General features: G+C 36.9%; 1 protein-coding gene across 1 annotated transcript; it reads left to right on the forward strand.

The window, feature by feature from the left end:
• Window positions 1–228: 228 nt before the first annotated feature.
• Window positions 229–12,287, forward strand: atp8b3 (ATPase phospholipid transporting 8B3; the record flags this gene model as incomplete). Its single annotated transcript, XM_079425726.1, has 20 exons — window positions 229–336; window positions 1,946–2,044; window positions 2,197–2,258; window positions 2,381–2,453; window positions 2,694–2,764; window positions 3,098–3,161; window positions 4,238–4,431; window positions 4,530–4,708; window positions 4,817–4,839; window positions 4,925–5,081; window positions 5,917–6,105; window positions 6,569–6,681; window positions 7,029–7,193; window positions 7,303–7,414; window positions 7,506–7,581; window positions 7,994–8,114; window positions 8,579–8,765; window positions 8,885–9,108; window positions 9,410–9,634; window positions 12,051–12,287. The coding sequence occupies 20 exons, from the start codon at window positions 229–231 to the stop codon at window positions 12,285–12,287; spliced, it is 2,679 nt and encodes an 892-aa protein (XP_079281852.1).
• Between the last annotated feature and the right edge of the window lie 5,276 nt (window positions 12,288–17,563).

Below are 17,563 nucleotides of genomic sequence, written 5' to 3' on the forward strand. Positions count from 1 at the left end.
GTTTTCATCAATCCTGTCGCCGCAGATCTTTCTTTTGTTTCCGCTGGGGGCGTTATGCTGTATGTGAGATACATTTTTGATGCATATTGTCTGGAGAGAAGTAGTTAAGGAAGCATTAAACAACTTTTGATACATTTGGGCTGCCACACATATGTTGATGTTTCCAGTGGTGTGACAGTTTTATTCATTGCTTAACACTTTCCTAATGGGTTTTGTTTCCAGGACAATATGGTGCGGAGCTACAAATACACCCCTTTGACCTTTTTGCCCCTTAACCTGTATGAACAGTTCCAGCGAGCAGCGAATCTCTTCTTCCTACTTATTGTGGTCTTGCAGGTTTGTGGGTTTTATTTCCCATTTCTGTGACAGAAAGATTCACGATGCACATTGAAATGCCAAACCCAGTTATTTGACTAGCACATTTTTCCTATGAATACTGAACTCAAGTGGCCACCTTGAACTCATGATGAATGAAACATGCTCTTTTGCAAATAGTGAGTCAGAAACCCTGAGTCAGCAACAGTTTGCTGTTGAAAAAGACTTTTACATAGACATGGCTAAAAATGTTAGATATAACAATAAATACAATAAATTAGATAAATGAGAATTCATAAAAACATCAGTTAGATTGTATAGGGTAAATATGTGAGTTTCGATTCATAAGTCTTGGAGTACTTAACTTAATATTGGCAATGCAATGGTTTATTCTTAACCCAATTTGAGTCTATACTGGAACTGGCTTAATAAATTGGCTCTATAGTACACGTTATATCTTAAATTTTCCAGTATAATCAGCCCATATTGTGTAAATGTGCTCATATTTTTATGTTTACAAATATGCAAATGCCTGTAGGGTATAAAGTATATTTTATAAAGACCTTTGTAAGCTAAGTGATCATATATGAAAAGATCCACAGTTCTTCAATGAGTTGATTGGAAATGGTGCAGAATGTTAATTTTTTTTTTTTTTTTTTTTTTTATAATTTAGTTTCTTTGTTTTAAAGTTTTCAAACTATTTACCCAATATTTTGTTGGTGATTTCCAACTTGATATAAATAATAAATAGTAATTAATATTTATTATTTATAATAATCCAGTATACGTGTATTAAATTACATATAATTTATTAATAATAATATTTTGAAGTAAATGTGTGAATATTCCTTATATATACACACACACACACATAAATACATACATGCATACACGCGCACACATACATAAAATGAACATTCTCACATTTATTTCAGAATATATATATATATATATATATATATATATATATATATATATATATATATATATATATATATATTAGCACATTATACACACACACACACACAGTACATTTAATTCTATACATTTATTAAAAGTGTAGGTTTCATATTGTAGGTCAATATTTTGTATGTGTAGATTTTGTGTGTGCACATTTGTGTGTGTGTATATACTATATGGACAAAAGCATTGGGACACCCCCTTCTAATGAACAGGTTTGACTACGATGATATGATATTCTAGGGAATTGTGTGCTTCTAATTTTATAACAACAGTTTGGGCAGGATCATTTTCTATTCTAACATAAAAATGCCTGACAAGGTTCAAAAAGAAATGATTGCTTTAGTCAGTGTGGAAGAACTTGACTGGTCTGCAGAAAGCCAAGTCCTAATGCCAGTTGAACACCTCTGGTGTGACTTTATATGCAGATCTTGAGCCAAAAACTCATCACCAAACACCAATGACTTGTACATATGGGTACAGTCATTTTAGACACTTCTAAACCTGTTACAACAGAGATGGAAATACAAGGTCTGCATTTAAAGTCACACCAGAGGTGTTCACCTGGGATTAGGACTTGGCTTTATACAGACCATTTACTTTTTATTTATATATATTTTTAATCATATAGGTGGGAATTTATGCTGTTTTGTGTGTCTTTCATTTACAGTCTATTCCTGTAATTGCAACCATCCCTTGGTACAGCACTATGCTTCCTTTGCTGTTTGTTCTGCTTGTGCGTGGGTGTAAAGATCTAGCCACAGACTTGGTGAGTCTGTCATTCTTGTCAGTCTCTCAATTGATGCTTTTAAACTACTTTCACTTACATAGAAGTTTAAAGACCAGGCATATCTCAGTTTTCAGCCATTTTCCCCTCACTCCCACTGTCTATTATGCTCCCTCTACTCCCACGTCTCACAGGGCCGACGACGTAGTGATGCACAAATTAACCGGCGCCCATGTGACATTCTCGCTCCTGAGGGGTGAGTAATGCTGTCAGGGGCCTGGAAAGCTCAGAAACAAAACAAACACTTCATCAAACGAATTTAGATTTACAGAGAATCTCTCACTTAAAAAGTCTTCCTGTTAAATATCTCCCTTGCAGCTTCAAAACTGTTAAGTGGAAAGATGTACGTGTTGGTGACATTCTCCAGGTTCATAAGGACCAGATCATACCTGTGAGTGTGTGTGTATTTGTGTTTCTAACCCAGCAGCCAAAAATGTATTTGGACACACAAGTCACACTTTTAAATATGGATTTCATTGCATTAGATACCAATACCAAACTTCCTGATCTCATTTTTGGTCTCCAAGTGACTTTTAGTGGAGCTATGATGTTATTTTCCCATTTAAGATTAACTGCAAACAAGTTTAGCTAATGCTAACAACCCTAAAGTTTGTTCTGTTGTTTATCCCAGGCAGATTTGCTCCTCCTGTGCAGCACTGAGCCACACAGCCTTTGCTACGTAGAAACAGCAGACATCGATGGGTAAGAGCAAAGATGGAAACAATTTGAAACTTTAAATGTATAGACACTTTTAAGAAAGAAACTGACCTGTTAAGAGTGTGTTGATAGTCTGTGTAGTTAGATGAGGTGGCTTCGACAGTTACAGATTTGAAAAACACAAAGGTGGGAATAAAGAACCTTAAACTATTTCAACAATAACAAAAAAAGGATTCTTCAGGCTCATATGGTTCTAAATAGAACTGTTACTATGTCTAAAGAAATTTAAAGAACCATACCATGTTGTGGAAAATTAGCTCCAGTGCTAATGTAGCATGTTTGCATTGTTCTTACATTGTATTATTCTGCTGTTTGCAGAGAAACCAACTTGAAGTTTCGTCAGGCTCTGAGTGTAACTCATACTGAGCTGAATGGAGATTCAGTTAAGCAAAGCCTGGCAGCTTTTGATGGTTTGTATGGACTTGCAAACATTGGAGTCATTCATTTGTAGTGGCCAGAAGATAAGCTTTCTATTCATTTCTTTGACTCTCTCTCTCTCTCTCTCTCTCTCTCTCTCTCTCTCTCTCTCTCTCTCTCTCTACCTTAGGTATTGTGTTGTGCGAAGAACCAAACGGTAACTTGCATTCCTTCAAAGGTGAGTTACATTGGAAAGGAGAGCGCCACCTTCTGGACACAGACCATCTGCTCCTCCGAGGAACTGTGCTGCGAAACACGGACATAGCTTATGGATTAGCTATATACACGGGTAAATAAAATCTGTGCTATTTGTATCCTAAACTCTACCAGTCCTGTGCAGAACTATTGTTTCAAATGGCCTTAGTTGACAGATGAAAAATTAAATGTTTTTCTTGGACAATTACAGGCTCAGATAGTAAAATTCTGCAAAACTGTGGAAAACTAAAACTGAAGAAAACTCAAGTGGAAGTACTACTAAACAAAACTGTGTTGGTGGTAAGAGAGAGAAAGAAAGTGTATAACTTTGCATCAACTATTATCTTAAAATTCAAAATATTAACTTAAAATTGACATGAATAGCCTGAATAGTAACTTTTTTAAGTGCACTGAATGTGTAATCACTCGCTGACCTTCTTAGCTGTATATAACAATTAAAATCATATGCAAATATCATATTTAATTGGTTAGTGATCTTACTATTTGATTAATTGTAGTAAGAAATACTTTATTTTTACTAATTAAAAGCTTATTTTAACTATCAAAAATATAATTGTGAAGACAAGTAAATAACCTCCATTCCTTTTTTTTTATTTTGGCTAATTTTGTTGTGACTTATGTGTATGTATTATAAATATATTCTTTATTTAGAAGTGATTTTATTTAAAAACTGTATTTATACTATTTTAATTATATTTATATATTTTAATTTGTTTTATTTATTTAAGGTTTTCTTTATGTATTAACACACTTGTCTATATGAATGTTTCTTAAGAATCTGTCTGAAAATGTTACCCATCTAATTCAGTATTTATCATGTTTCAGATTCTGCTGTTCATGCTAACAACAGCCCTTCTCCTGGCTGTGGGTGCTGGGCTTTTTGAGCACAAGTTTTCCCCTCAGTACGACGTTGTCTCTGTCTTGCAGCGTGATTCGTCTCCTGCCTACCTGGGCTTCCTCACCTTCTGGGGCTACATCATTTTGCTTAGTCCTTCGATGCCCATGTCTCTCTATATAACGTAACACCAGCTCTCCATGTTCTCATTATGCCTTTTTTTAACATTTAGTTTATATTATCTTTTAATATTTCGCTCACCGTTTCATTGTCTTGCACCAGATTTGAAGTGATCCACATGGTGCATTGTCTCCTGATTGGTTGGGATGTTGAGATGTACTGGGAGGACAATAACAGCCCTGCTCAGGCCCGGACAACCACCCTGAATGAGGAATTAGGTCAGGTGGGCCACCTGCTCAGCGACAAGACCGGCACTCTAACGCAAAACCGCCTACTTTTTCGTCAGTGCTTCATCGCTGGACACATTTATGGTCTGTTAATTTCTTTGACGCTCTTTTCAGCCTTCTGCACTTTATAATGTCACTAATGACGAGTGTCTGTTTGTTCAGGTGACATGTCAAAGGAACTCAAGGTAAGAAGTAATACATTCATTTATTACTGTTCTAATGTACAGACCTAGTCAAAGTTGATACATTTAATTTCTTGATTTCAACAAGCCGCTAGACTTAAGCTGGAACCGGTTTTCCTGTGGTGGACTGAAGTTTTCTGACCAGCGGTTGGTGGACAATCTGCGTGAACTGAGCAGCCCTGAGTGCCAAGAGTTCTTCACGGCTCTGGCCCTTTGCCACACTGTCATGAGCGAGTGGAGGGATGGTTAGTAGAAATGATATTTATTCTGGCATTATTGTAATTGTTAGGAGATAAGGAAGGGGAATGATGAAAATATAGCTGCAAAATGCAATTACAGGGCCATAAATTATAGCATTTACAACTTTTGACTAGCAGCTTTGGGGCCCTCAGGACATTGGTCCCAATGTAAAAGCATCACACATTCACAGCTTCATTTACAAAACTGTTTAAAAGTTGTCAACAAAAACCTACACTACCATTCAAAGGTTTTGGGTCAGGACAAGTGTTTTTGAAAGATGTTTCTAATGCTCACCAAGGCTCGATTTATTAAAGGGAAAATACAATAAAAACAGTAATATTGTGAAATGTTATTACAGTTTCAAATAACTGTTTTCTATTTAAAAAAATTGTTAATGTAATTTATTCCTGTGATGCAAAGCTGAATTTCAGCATCATTACTCCAGTCTTCAGTGTCACATGATCCTTCATAACTCATTTTAATATGCTGATTTGCTGCTCAAGAAACTTCAACTTCAGACCTCAAACCTTTAACTGTAAATGCAACTTTTAAGCTCTTGGTAGTGCTAGAAGGCTTGAAAAGCTTTAAGAATTTTAATAAAATGGTCATAGTGAAGTTAGATCTTCCTTTTTAACACAAGCCAGAAGAAAAATAAGAAAAGTAAAAAAAAAAAGTCGTCCCTACAAATTTTTGATGGTTTACCCCTAAAGAACGGATGTCAGATGGAATACTGCTTCATAAAATGGAGAGCAGGCAAAGACCAGGCAAAATCATAGGAAAGTATAATATATATGTATATGTGTAATTTATTTTTTTTTTATTTTTTTTTTTTTAATACAGGTTTGCCTCATTACCAGGCTGCCTCTCCGGATGAGGAAGCTCTGGTGTGTGCAGCACGGGAGCTCGGTTGGGTGTTTCTCTCTCGTACACGAGAAACCCTCACCATCAGTGAGATGGGCCTCACGCGAAACTATCAGCTCCTGGCCCTCCTGGACTTCACCAGCAAGAGGAGATGCATGTCAGTACTGGGTGAGTTTCATCAACTGCTCCTAAAGAAATAGTTCACCCAAAAATGAAAATTCTGTCATTTACTCATGCCATTCCAAACTTCTTAGACTTCTTTTGAAACTTCTGTGAAACACAAAAGATGATATTTTGAAGAACGTTTTAGTCTATATAATGACTTGACCCAACTGACTTCCACTGTATTGGCAAATAACATCACTGTTACCTTTTGGGTTTGTTCTTTTCAAATTTCTAAAATGTTGTGATGTTGAAGCCCAAGGCATACTTCAATTCTGCTGTGAACACCTAAGATTTTGCGTATAGCCAAACACGTTTTAAAAGTTTATTAGCACAAAAAGGCACATATGTGAACTGAGTGAAATCAAGCCGTTCACATACAGCTTGTTGATGAAATTCATGCTGGGCAAGGTACATAGGATATGTGTAAACCATATTAACACATAGGTTACTGTATGGGTTTGTGTAGTGCGGGACTCTGGAGGAGAGTTGAAGCTGTACTGTAAAGGTGCAGATATTGTTGTTCTGGAAAGGCTTCAGAGGGACTGGCCACTTCAGGAGAGCACCGAGAGAGCTCTAGAGGTGAGGTGACTTTAAAGGCCCATAATCATTTAATCAGTTATAATCATTCTGAAATGCCAAAGTTCGTCATCAATATGATTCGGTTTAGAACGGTCTCACAAGATTAGTTTCCCAAACATCTTCTGCCTTCGAACGCAAGGTAACATGGCAGAGTTTGCTATTGCATTTTGTCGTTTTGTCTGAAACGTACAGGATGTTTTTTATAGTACAATGACCTCTTATATGTCTTATAATGTTATAAACAACATTATTGTTATCTTCATAGTTATCGTTCTTGGTGTGAAAGGAAAGTGGTTGTTTATGACATGGCATTTGTTGATGTCTTTGCATGTGTGTATGGTTGGCAGCTGTTCGCTCAGAGCTGTCTGAGGACTCTGTGTGTGGCGGTGCGCTCTGTTCCTGAAGCCCTGTGGACGGAGTGGAGCCGCACCCTCAGTCAGGCGGGCACATCGACGGGTAACCAGGAGACTGCGCTCGAAGAGATATATGATCAAATGGAAAAAGACTTAACGGTACTCAAAGGGAGTTATTATGAAACACTAATTGTCTCTGGAGTCAACTGTAGGACGGCAGATTATCGAAAGCATAGCATTCTGTTATAAAACAATCTTGTTTGTGTAGCTGTTGGGCGTGACTGCCATTGAGGATCGTCTCCAGGATGGTGTCCCCGAGACCATCGCCACCCTGCGAAGGGCGGGGGTGAAGGTGTGGGTGCTGACCGGAGACAAAACAGGTGCTGTTTCAGCATATGTATAAACTGGTTTTAAGAACCTAAAGCAATGAATTAAAACTCATTTATGCTGTTTTCTACTTCTTCCCAACAGAAACGGCTGTGAATGTGGGATATGCATGCAAACTGATGGATCCAGACACAACTCTGATTCAAGGGGAGGAGCTTAGGTCAGAAAATACAGGCATATCATTAACATTTCTATGAATTCAGACATGCTAGCCTTTTCTCACAGTTTTTTGCTGACTATGTAGTAGGGAAGCATGGGATTTTGGATGTAGCCTCAAACTGTATACCACCTCTCACCATTTGAAGCATATAGAAGTATGGTTGCTACTAGTTGGTCATTTTGCTTTGTTTCTATTATGTCACGCTAGATAGCCGCACCCACAATGACCTTTAATTGGTCCATGATCCTATCCATATAGCTGTCTGTTAAGCATCAAATGTGTTCTGATAGGTTGTGAATTTGTGAGAACAGAAAAATTACTTGACGCTGGAAATTTTTTTGCATCGCACAAATACTTATACAAATACACATTCACATGTAATATAACGCAAAATGACTGTCAACATCTCCAGGCAGCTTCTAGAGTCTCCTTCTCCAGATGTTCATGTCATGTCTAAAAAGCCAGAGGTTTGGATCACAGACAGGAGAGCAGTGAAGAGCAAAGCAGCACTAGTAATTTCGGGTCCTGAACTGGTGAGCATATAAAGCCAAAGGTTCATATTTTTAAATCTGAACATTTCAGAATATAATATATACAGTACAATAATAGAAAGTAACACTTTTATTCAGGAAGGATGCATTCAAGTGATCAAAAGTGACAGTCAAGACATTTATAATGTTACAGAAGATTTCTATTTCTAATAAATGTTATTCTTTTGAAAAAATGTTTACGTTTCCACAAAAATATTGAGCAGCACAACTGTTTTCAGCATTGATGATAATCAGAAATGTTTCTTGAGCAGCAAATCAGCATATTAGAATGATTTCTGAAGGGTTACGTGACACTGAAGACTGGAGTTATGCTGCTGAACATTGTTTTGCAACACAGGAATAAATTACATTTAAAAATATATTACAATAAAAAAACTTATTTTAAATTGCGATATTTTTTTCACAATAGTAATGATGTGCTACTGTTTATTTTCTGAACATAACAGGCAGAATTGACCAGAACGGCAGAATGGGGGGCAAAGTTTGTTGCTCTGTCTGATCAATGCCAGTCTGTATTGTGTTGTCGTGTGACACCAGCGCAAAAAGCGGAAGTGGTCGAGATGGTCAGGAAGCATTCGACTTCAATTACAATGGCGATAGGCGATGGAGCCAACGATGTCAACATGATCAAGAGTGAGATATTTACCGTTTGATCAAAACAGCAACTATTTAAATGCATTGTTTGTTATTTCTCTGGTAAACTAATCAAATTCTCACATCGCTAATCAACTAAACTCTCGTATTTTCACCAGCGGCACATATAGGCATTGGTCTTTGTGGTGTGGAGGGCAGTCAGGCGGTGCAGAATGCAGATTTTGCTCTGGCTCAGTTCAGCTTCCTTCGCAGGCTGCTGCTGGTACACGGGCACTGGTCATACTACCGCATCTGCATCCTTCTGCGCTATTTCCTCTACAAAACCACTGCTTTTGCGCTGGTGCACATTTGGTATAGTTTCTACAATGGCTTCAGCGCTCAGGTAGAGCAACTAGGTCATTTAATCCACTTTACACCCACCAACTCCAACCACACTGCAAAAATATGTCAATACAGTCAAAACAACATGCAGCGAGCAGCTTATTTTGGTGCATTTTGTCCCTCTTTTCCAGCCTATGTATGAGAGCTGGTTTATTAGTCTCTACACAACACTGTACACATCCCTGCCTATACAGTGCATGGGTTTTTTTGAACAGGTAAGCAAAATACCAACTGATCACAAGAAATCTAACATCTGATTGGTTCATCTGGAAGTCTAACTGGTTATATTAACTCCATGATAGGATGTGAGTGCCAAAAGTTGTCTGTGTTGGCCTGAGAGCTACTCGATTGGACAGAAGAAGCAGCTTTTCAATCCTTTAGTTCTGGCCATCACGCTCCTCTACTCGATCTACACCTCCATCATCCTGTTCTTTATCCCTATGGGAATATTGCAGTACTCTGCTCTCGATTATCAGACTTTAGCCGTAACAGTTCAAACATCTGTAGTGCTCACTATGACTGTTGAGGTAACTAGAAAACATCAACAAATATGATATTTAATGAAAGTATGATTAAATTAAAGTATCGTTTTGTTTCTGTCTGTCGGTTTTAGGTTATTCTACATACAAAATTCTGGACCAAGTACAGCGTTGCAGCTGTTGTTTTTAGTTTGGTGGCGTTCTTTCTGTCCATGCTGGCTCTCCATAGCACACGACTCTTCACTGCCTCACCTAAAGACTACTTTTTTCTGGGTATTCATGTCTGCAGATTAATCATTGTTCATGTAAATCACATATCCCTGAAAGAAGGGACAAATGCATTTAATCAAGTAGTAAACTTTCTATATCACCCTATCAGGGCTCCACTTTTATAGAAAATGCACTTGTAAAGAGTAATTTGAGGTGCTAGTTTTATTTATCTTTATTTTTGAAATATGTTTTTATGATTTGATTGGTTTCCTTGATTTATCTAATAATCGCAAATTACTTTTTATTTTTAAATAGTACACTGCAAAAAATGCCTAAAAATTCTTAAATCAAGGTTATTGTCTTGTTTTCAGAAAAAAACAAGTCAAACTTAAGTGAGTTTTTGCTTGAAACAAGCTAAATAATCTGCCAGAGGGGTAAGCAAAATAATCTTGTTTTCTGTTTGAAATAAGATTTTGTTTACCCCATTGGCAGTCAATAATTTTTTACTTGTCTAGAAAATCCTTCTTTCAGAATTTTTAGATCTTTTGGCTAGAAACAAGACAAAAAAAAAATCTATGATGCATCTTTTTTGCAGTGTATAGATTTTAGAAGTAATTTACTGATTTTTATAACTAAGAGTAAATGTTTAGAATTATATTTGTATTTAAATGTCAGACTTTTAAAAATAATATTAACTGATTAAATATTTGAACTAAAAATGAATGAATATTAGACAAATGATTAAAATTTAAAATAAATAATTAAGCTAAATTGGTAAATAGTTTTAAAATTTAGAATGAATATTAGAAAAATTAGTTTGGAGAAATTCATATAAATTTTTAGTTTTCTATATTTAACATTTTGTAGTATCTGCAAAATGTTAATTAATTTACCAAAATAAGAGGGATCATACAAAAGTGTTATTTTTTTATTTAGTACTGACCTGAATAAGCTAGACCTGAATAATCACATAAAAGATATTTCCATATAGTCCACAAGAGAAAATAATACTTGAATTTATAAAAATGATCCCGTTCAAAAGTTTACAATTGATTCTTAATACTGTGTTGTTACCTGAATGATCCACAGCTGTTTTTGTGTGTGTGTTTTGTTCATGAGTCCCTTGAGTCCTGAACAGTTAAACTGAGCACTGTTCTTCAGAAAAATCCTTCAGGTCCCACAGATTCTTTGGTTTTCCAGCATTTTTTTTTTTTTTTTTACGTATTTGAACCTTTTCCAACAGTGACTGTATGATTTTGAGATCCATCTTTTCACACAGCGCCAGAGGACAACTGAGGGACTCATATGCAACTATTACAGAAGGTTCAAACACTCACCGATGCTCCAGAAGGAAACATGATACATTAATAGCCTGGAGGTGAAAACGTTTTGAATTTGAAGATCAGGGTAAACTGAACTTATTTTGTCTTCTGGGAAACAACAACTATCTTCTGTAGCCTCTGAAGGGCAGTACTAAATATAATATTTAGGCAAAATAAGAAAAATGTACACATCTTCAACCTGTTCAAAAGTTTAAACCTCTGGCTCTTAATGCATCGTGTTTCCTTCTGGAGCATCAGTGAGCGTTTGAACCTTTTGTTATAGTTGCATATGAAAAGATGGATCTCAAAATCATACCGTCATTGTTGTAAAGTGTTTAAATACGCAAATGATGCTGAAACTAAATAACATGCATTTTGTATGAACCCACTTATTTTGGTTAAATAATATTTTGTAGATACTACAAAGTGTCAAATTTTATAATACTATTTTTAGATAGATAGATGGGAATAGAGGATTTTATAATTAGATATCTATGTGATATCTATTGCATGAGCATGTGAACCTTTCATGTTTTCACAATCTGAATTTGAGACTCTCTGTATTTATACACACCACCAGGAGGCAGTGTTAAAAGACTGTTTAGCTGTGAAATATAAGAATGTGGAAACTCTTTATATGGGATTTCAAGCAGATTCCCTTAATGTTGAAATGCTGTTGATTATCTGAAACTTGAATTTTCAGGAGCATCACCAAATGCTTACAGTACCCCTGAGGTTTGGCTGACCATATGTGTGACCACCTGTATTGCTGTCCTTCCCTCAATAACCATACGGGCCTTAGGTCTTGTGCTAACAAACTCCAACAAACATAAGGTTGATCTCTACTTTATCACAAATCCTTTTGTCACAATTAGCATATAAGACATGTTGTATTGTCTGTGCTCACCGTATTGTCCTTTTTATACATGCAGATCCACAGCTCGAATGAGCCTGTTGAGCTGAAGTCGTGGTTTCAGAGAGGAACCCTTCAGCGTCGTTCATCCTATGCGGTGTCCCAAGGGAAAGGTTTTGGAAAGTTAATCACCACAGGAGTTGGGCTTCCCTCTACGGCACACCCACAGGACAGGAGAGTTACAGCAGATAGTCTGAAGAAAGAATCTCCACAGGGTTCACGTATAGAAATGAATAGTGGTGATGTGGCATGCTAGCATCTTCAATGTGTTTTGTCATGCACTGAAAATGTGATACGAGTAGCAAATATTTTAACTAAAAACGTTTGTGGTCCATAATCCTAGGGTTTTGGTGCAATTCCAAAATGGAGGCCCGGAACACACCTAATTTAAATGATAGTGACCATTTTGCCAATACTTAATGTTATTTAAAATACAAAAAAGGTGCAAATCCCCGATTTGTCATAACATTATGAGCATCATAGGGCCAAATAGTTGATAAAATGTAAATCCCATCTCCTTTAGTTTGTAATATTAGATCTTTTAAATATACTTGTATTTTTGTATAAAATTTAACGAATAAATATTTAATTGGAAATATTTAATTTTTTCTTTATTGCTGTATAGTGAAATCCAGGCTAGATAAATGAACAGACAATAGCGTGAAAATGTTCAACAATGGTTTTATTTTATTTCAAAACACGCAATTTACCCATATCACCTTTTTTTTCTGTAACAGTTATTACTCCAATTTGTCTCCTCCTTGCACTGAATGAAAAGTGCTCCACAGGCTCTCTGGCTCCCCCTGTAGGACAGGAGGAGGAATGAAGCTCTCCATTATAACATGCCCTTTAACCTTTAACAGCTGCCTGAGAACAAGTTTGTGTGTGAATGTGAAGCTTCAATGAGATATTAAAACTGTCAAAATCTTGTGCAGAAGATTTTAAACAAGGACAGGTGTTTTCTTCTTATTTCCTGCACTAGGTCTTAACATTGAACTTAAATTCATGAAAGGGAAATCCTTACACCTGTCAAATATAGTCAGCCAGACATCTCAATAGCTTCAGAAACACACACTGATTGTTTTTTTGGATTGTCTTTACCCTTGGATCAATCTTTGGCTTGGGTAGATGTGCTCTAAGAAGAGTTTATGTGCATGAGTTTTTTACTTTGCAAACACTCCTCCATAGTGTTTCATAAAATAATCTGGGCTAATTTGCTACACTGAAATTCCCTGCTTAAATAAAACACTCAAGATGCACAAAACATTTATAAAAACCAACAGACCAGATTTGCTAACCACTGAAGTGAAGGCTAGTTGAATACAGTTTACTTGGCAGGTAACATTTCAGGTGTTTTAATCTATAATTGGTACAGGTATTCTTGAACAACATCCTAGTGACCAAAGTGGATTTTGAGGAACTGGAAAAAAGCCTGAACCAACCACATCAATTAAGATTGCGGTAAAGGCTTTTATTTTCTTTGTATTTTTGCATAGTTCTCTTTGTAAAGACAACCAGCCTCACCAGCTCTTTATTGGCTGGTTTGTGTTTATTAGAGAGCATTGTTACTGAAAATGTTAGCACTTGTCTGCTCTAGCTCTTTTCAATACACACTGCTGGACTTGAATCTTTTCAATTCAAGTCCAGCAGTGTGGGAATAGTTAAGCGAGACAAAATGTAGCTAGGTACTAAAGTGAACATTAGTTGTTAGCATCACGGATGGCATTAAAATGCTAAACTGTTACTTATTTTGTCTGTTTTTGGTGGGTAAAATTTTTGTGGGAGTTAAATCTTCTTGAAAAACTTAAGTTTTTGATGCATTACTATGCAATGCTACTTTAAGCTTATCAGGGAAGAGTGTTTGCAAAGTTAGCTAACGCTGCACACCTTAAGCACCACAGCAAGCTAAATAGGGCAGCGGTCACCTGCTTGCAACCGTGAGAGCCTCTTTCCTCTTTCCTTTCTGCCTTCTCCTCCTCCTCCTCTCAGCCTATCTTCTCTCTACCATTTTTTTCTCCTTGTTTTGAAACTGATTGTCTTCTACCATCACAAAGACACTTGGTTCTGATTGATTGACAGGTAACAGAAGAGGAAGAGCACAGTGTGATTGGGGGGTTGGATCTGCAGACAGACCCGGAGAGAAACATGATGTATGTGATGCTGTTTTACAGTCAATGACAGACCATTTCTGGTTGGAGGGGTCTGTTGCAAAAAAACTGGCCAGTAGCATTCCAGTTTTGTGTGAAATGGTGTGCTACCCAAATCGTGAAACACGCCACATGTAAAGAAATGCACACAAGATTACATTTCAGAAGAAGAGACGTGTACATAGGCGCCCATGACCAAGTTCAGTTGCCCAGAATACACGGTCATGCCCCATTATAAAGAGTTATATACATAAAAGAAATACAAGGAGGGCAGAGAGGGCTGCAACAATACATGCACACAACCAGTGAAAAACAACAGTGACAGAAAACTCTACAAAACAAAGACCCCTCCAACACTTTTACCACCCTTCCCACCCATGTCCAATTTCCCCCGGGGTCTATTAGTCCTAGTCGCTCCCACCAAAGTCAAGGTCGATCCAGCTTTACTCTATACAGTATACAATAGTCATGCAGAAAAAAGTGGCCCCACCTCTTCAAATGGGAGGAGTTTGTTTTTTCATTATTTTTTAAATTAATGCTAGGAGCACTTAACACAATTGAGCTTTAAATAAAGATAAAAGAAATGAACAGTTAAAGTCTGAATAATGCTGAAACAAATTATTAGAAACTTGATGCATATATTGGAAATTCAGCGTATTTGTGATTTCGCTCTTTTCTGTCGTCATATTTCAATTTTTTTTTTTTATATATATTTTTTGGCTTGCTTCCACTCTCAAATCCTTTTCCTTCATGGTGTGTCTAAACATTCAAATGTCTTTCTTTTATAAAGAATTATGTACTGTCATCGATCAAAATAATAACAACAATAATGATAATAATAAACAAGAAATTGGCAAATGAGTAAACCAAACAACAACACCAACAAAAACACAATTTAACAGTATAAAGCTTCAAGTCACAAGTTCAAAAACTAACTATTATTAGTCTTAGTAGTGTTAGTGTACTCATTGTAATTAGCATTAGTTTAATCTAAATTACGTAATCTTTACACAAAACATTTGAGGTATTTCAGAATCAATTGTCAACACCTTCCTGCCAAATCCGTGTGGTTTCCAATGGGAGAAATCAATGAGGGAACTGGTCCAGTGTGTCTCTTAAAATGGCCTCTTCTCCTGAATCACTTGCAGCTATTTAAATCTTTCATAATCAAATTGCCAAAAACAGGGTTTTATTCTAAACTTGTTCAGGACTAAAATGGTAGCTGTAGAGAATCAAATTGCTCAGATTAAAGTCCTGTCTGGTATTTTAGAGTTGATTTATGTTAGGCTATATCTTGATTTAAATTAGAAAGTGCTCCTGAAAATAGGCCATATGTGGGTACAGTACTGCTGCATACTGAATGAAATCAGGGTGCAAGTACACGATGCTAACATTGAAAGATATTTTGTGAATATCTGCCAGTTCACATAAAATAAACTGGCATCACTCCCAAGACAAGCTTAATGTGAAATAAACTAGGCCGTTTTAAAGAGCTCTTAGCCCAAATAATTGCAGTCAAGTGACACTGGAAAAATAAAGTTGGCATTATAAAGTGCTTAGACACCAGTTTATAACGTTAAAATCGCCTCCTGCTTCAATGTCTGTATGCCTGCATACTACTGTACAATTGCATGTTAGCGTGAGTGTGCAAGGTGCTGTTCACACAGAACGCGTTCTTTTGGTAAAAGACTCGAGACGCCGCGCTTAGCTCGGGGTCCCAGGCGCGTTTTTAAAATCAGATACGGCGCCTTTAAATCGCTGCGGTCCCGCGCGAAACGCTGAAAATGGCGCGGGACGCGGCTTAACGGTCGAAACACAAGTGTTGCGCATATTTACATTGAAATACGAAGAAAAACCAGCGCAATGGACCTCAAAAACGTGTTCCGTGTGTAAACCGTACAAGTGTGTGTGTGTGTGTGTGTGTGTGTGTGTGTGTGTGTGTGTTTCAGAGCAGTCCCACCCGTTGTTGAAGGAAAAAGGCACTCAACTCAATCTGCATAGCAGCCGCATCCCTCAGTGTGGTGCTATGCAGTCTGACTGCACTGTATGAGAATTTATATCACCTTTACATGAAAATTTATTTCTGTGTTTGTTTACATCTGTAACAGCTTTGGTTATGCTATTGGGCTTTAGGTATTTGGTGTGTATTCCTCCCTTTGGCAGCACAGGACTGGCAGGTCAAAGAATCTTTGGTATCAGTGGCTGTTTCACAAACCACCCAGCTCAGTGAGGTAGCCACACTGGTTCTCACTACAAACAAAATGTACATACAGATGCCTGCTCTCTTGATGCTCATAATCAGGCCCACACAGAATCTATGTATAAAATCCTGTGAAAGATTTCTGCAGATTTCCACAGTCTGTCACTTACAAAATTCTGCACATCTGCTGCTCCTTGAACGTCCATTTCTTAAATATTTTGGCTAATTTGATAATGCTTTCAGCTACACAGTGCACCATGTTTGAATTAATTCTGCTGATTTGTCTGCTGAAATTTTTGCAGATTCCATCTGGGCCTGCTTATAAATCAATGCTCAGAGCATCATTGCATTAACAGTGCCCACATTTATCTGTTCAGCAAGTCCTGCAACATTTACAGAAATGCTACTGTTGCATTCAAAGACACTAAAAAAAGACTCCTCTTCGATTTTGAACATCTCCCCACGGAGGTAAGGTTGTGCCCTTGTTTCACACCCATTTGGCAGGGTTTTTTGAGGATTTTGGGAGAATTTTCGGGTAGAATTCATGTGTTTTTTTTGTTTGTTTACTCTTCAACAGAGCCAAGAGAGAGCGATCTCTCTCTCTCTCTCTCTCTCTCTCTCTCTCTCTCTTTCACAGTCAGTGAAAGTTCCTTCCGTTATGACTTGTAGTAGTTCACATGCAATGCAGAGATGTCCAGCTGCAGTCCTCCCAAGTTTAGTTATTCTCATAAAGTCCTTTTTTTAATGATTTTCCAAATGATCAACAAGGTGCCTTACGTGTGCACAGATCACAAGTTTAATAAGAAATAGAAATATTTTGTACCAATTACCCGCTTTAATATTATGAAGAAAACACAATTGGGAGAGAGATCAAAAGAAAAATAGAGGTTTAGGGGTTAAAGAGAGAGAAAAACACTAAAAACTGTTTCTCTTCGTTTCTTTTGTGTTGCTGTAGAGATATTTCTACATTTTCAGATGGTTTTATTATAGACTAGCTGTACTGAATGATTTAAAGCACTGATTATTTTTATATTTTTGTTTTAAAAAAAGATTCTGATTCTTTTTAAAAGATGATTGTTGGTTGCTATGGCACATAATGCCAGTTTGGGAGTGGACTCTGGCTGAGAGTATGTGAACTTTTATATTATATTAAGGCAAACGTTATTGGCACTAGATTTAATGTAA

The sequence above is a fragment of the Barbus barbus genome (assembly GCF_936440315.1).
Source record: "Barbus barbus genome assembly, chromosome: 9".
NCBI lineage: Eukaryota > Metazoa > Chordata > Actinopteri > Cypriniformes > Cyprinidae > Barbus > Barbus barbus.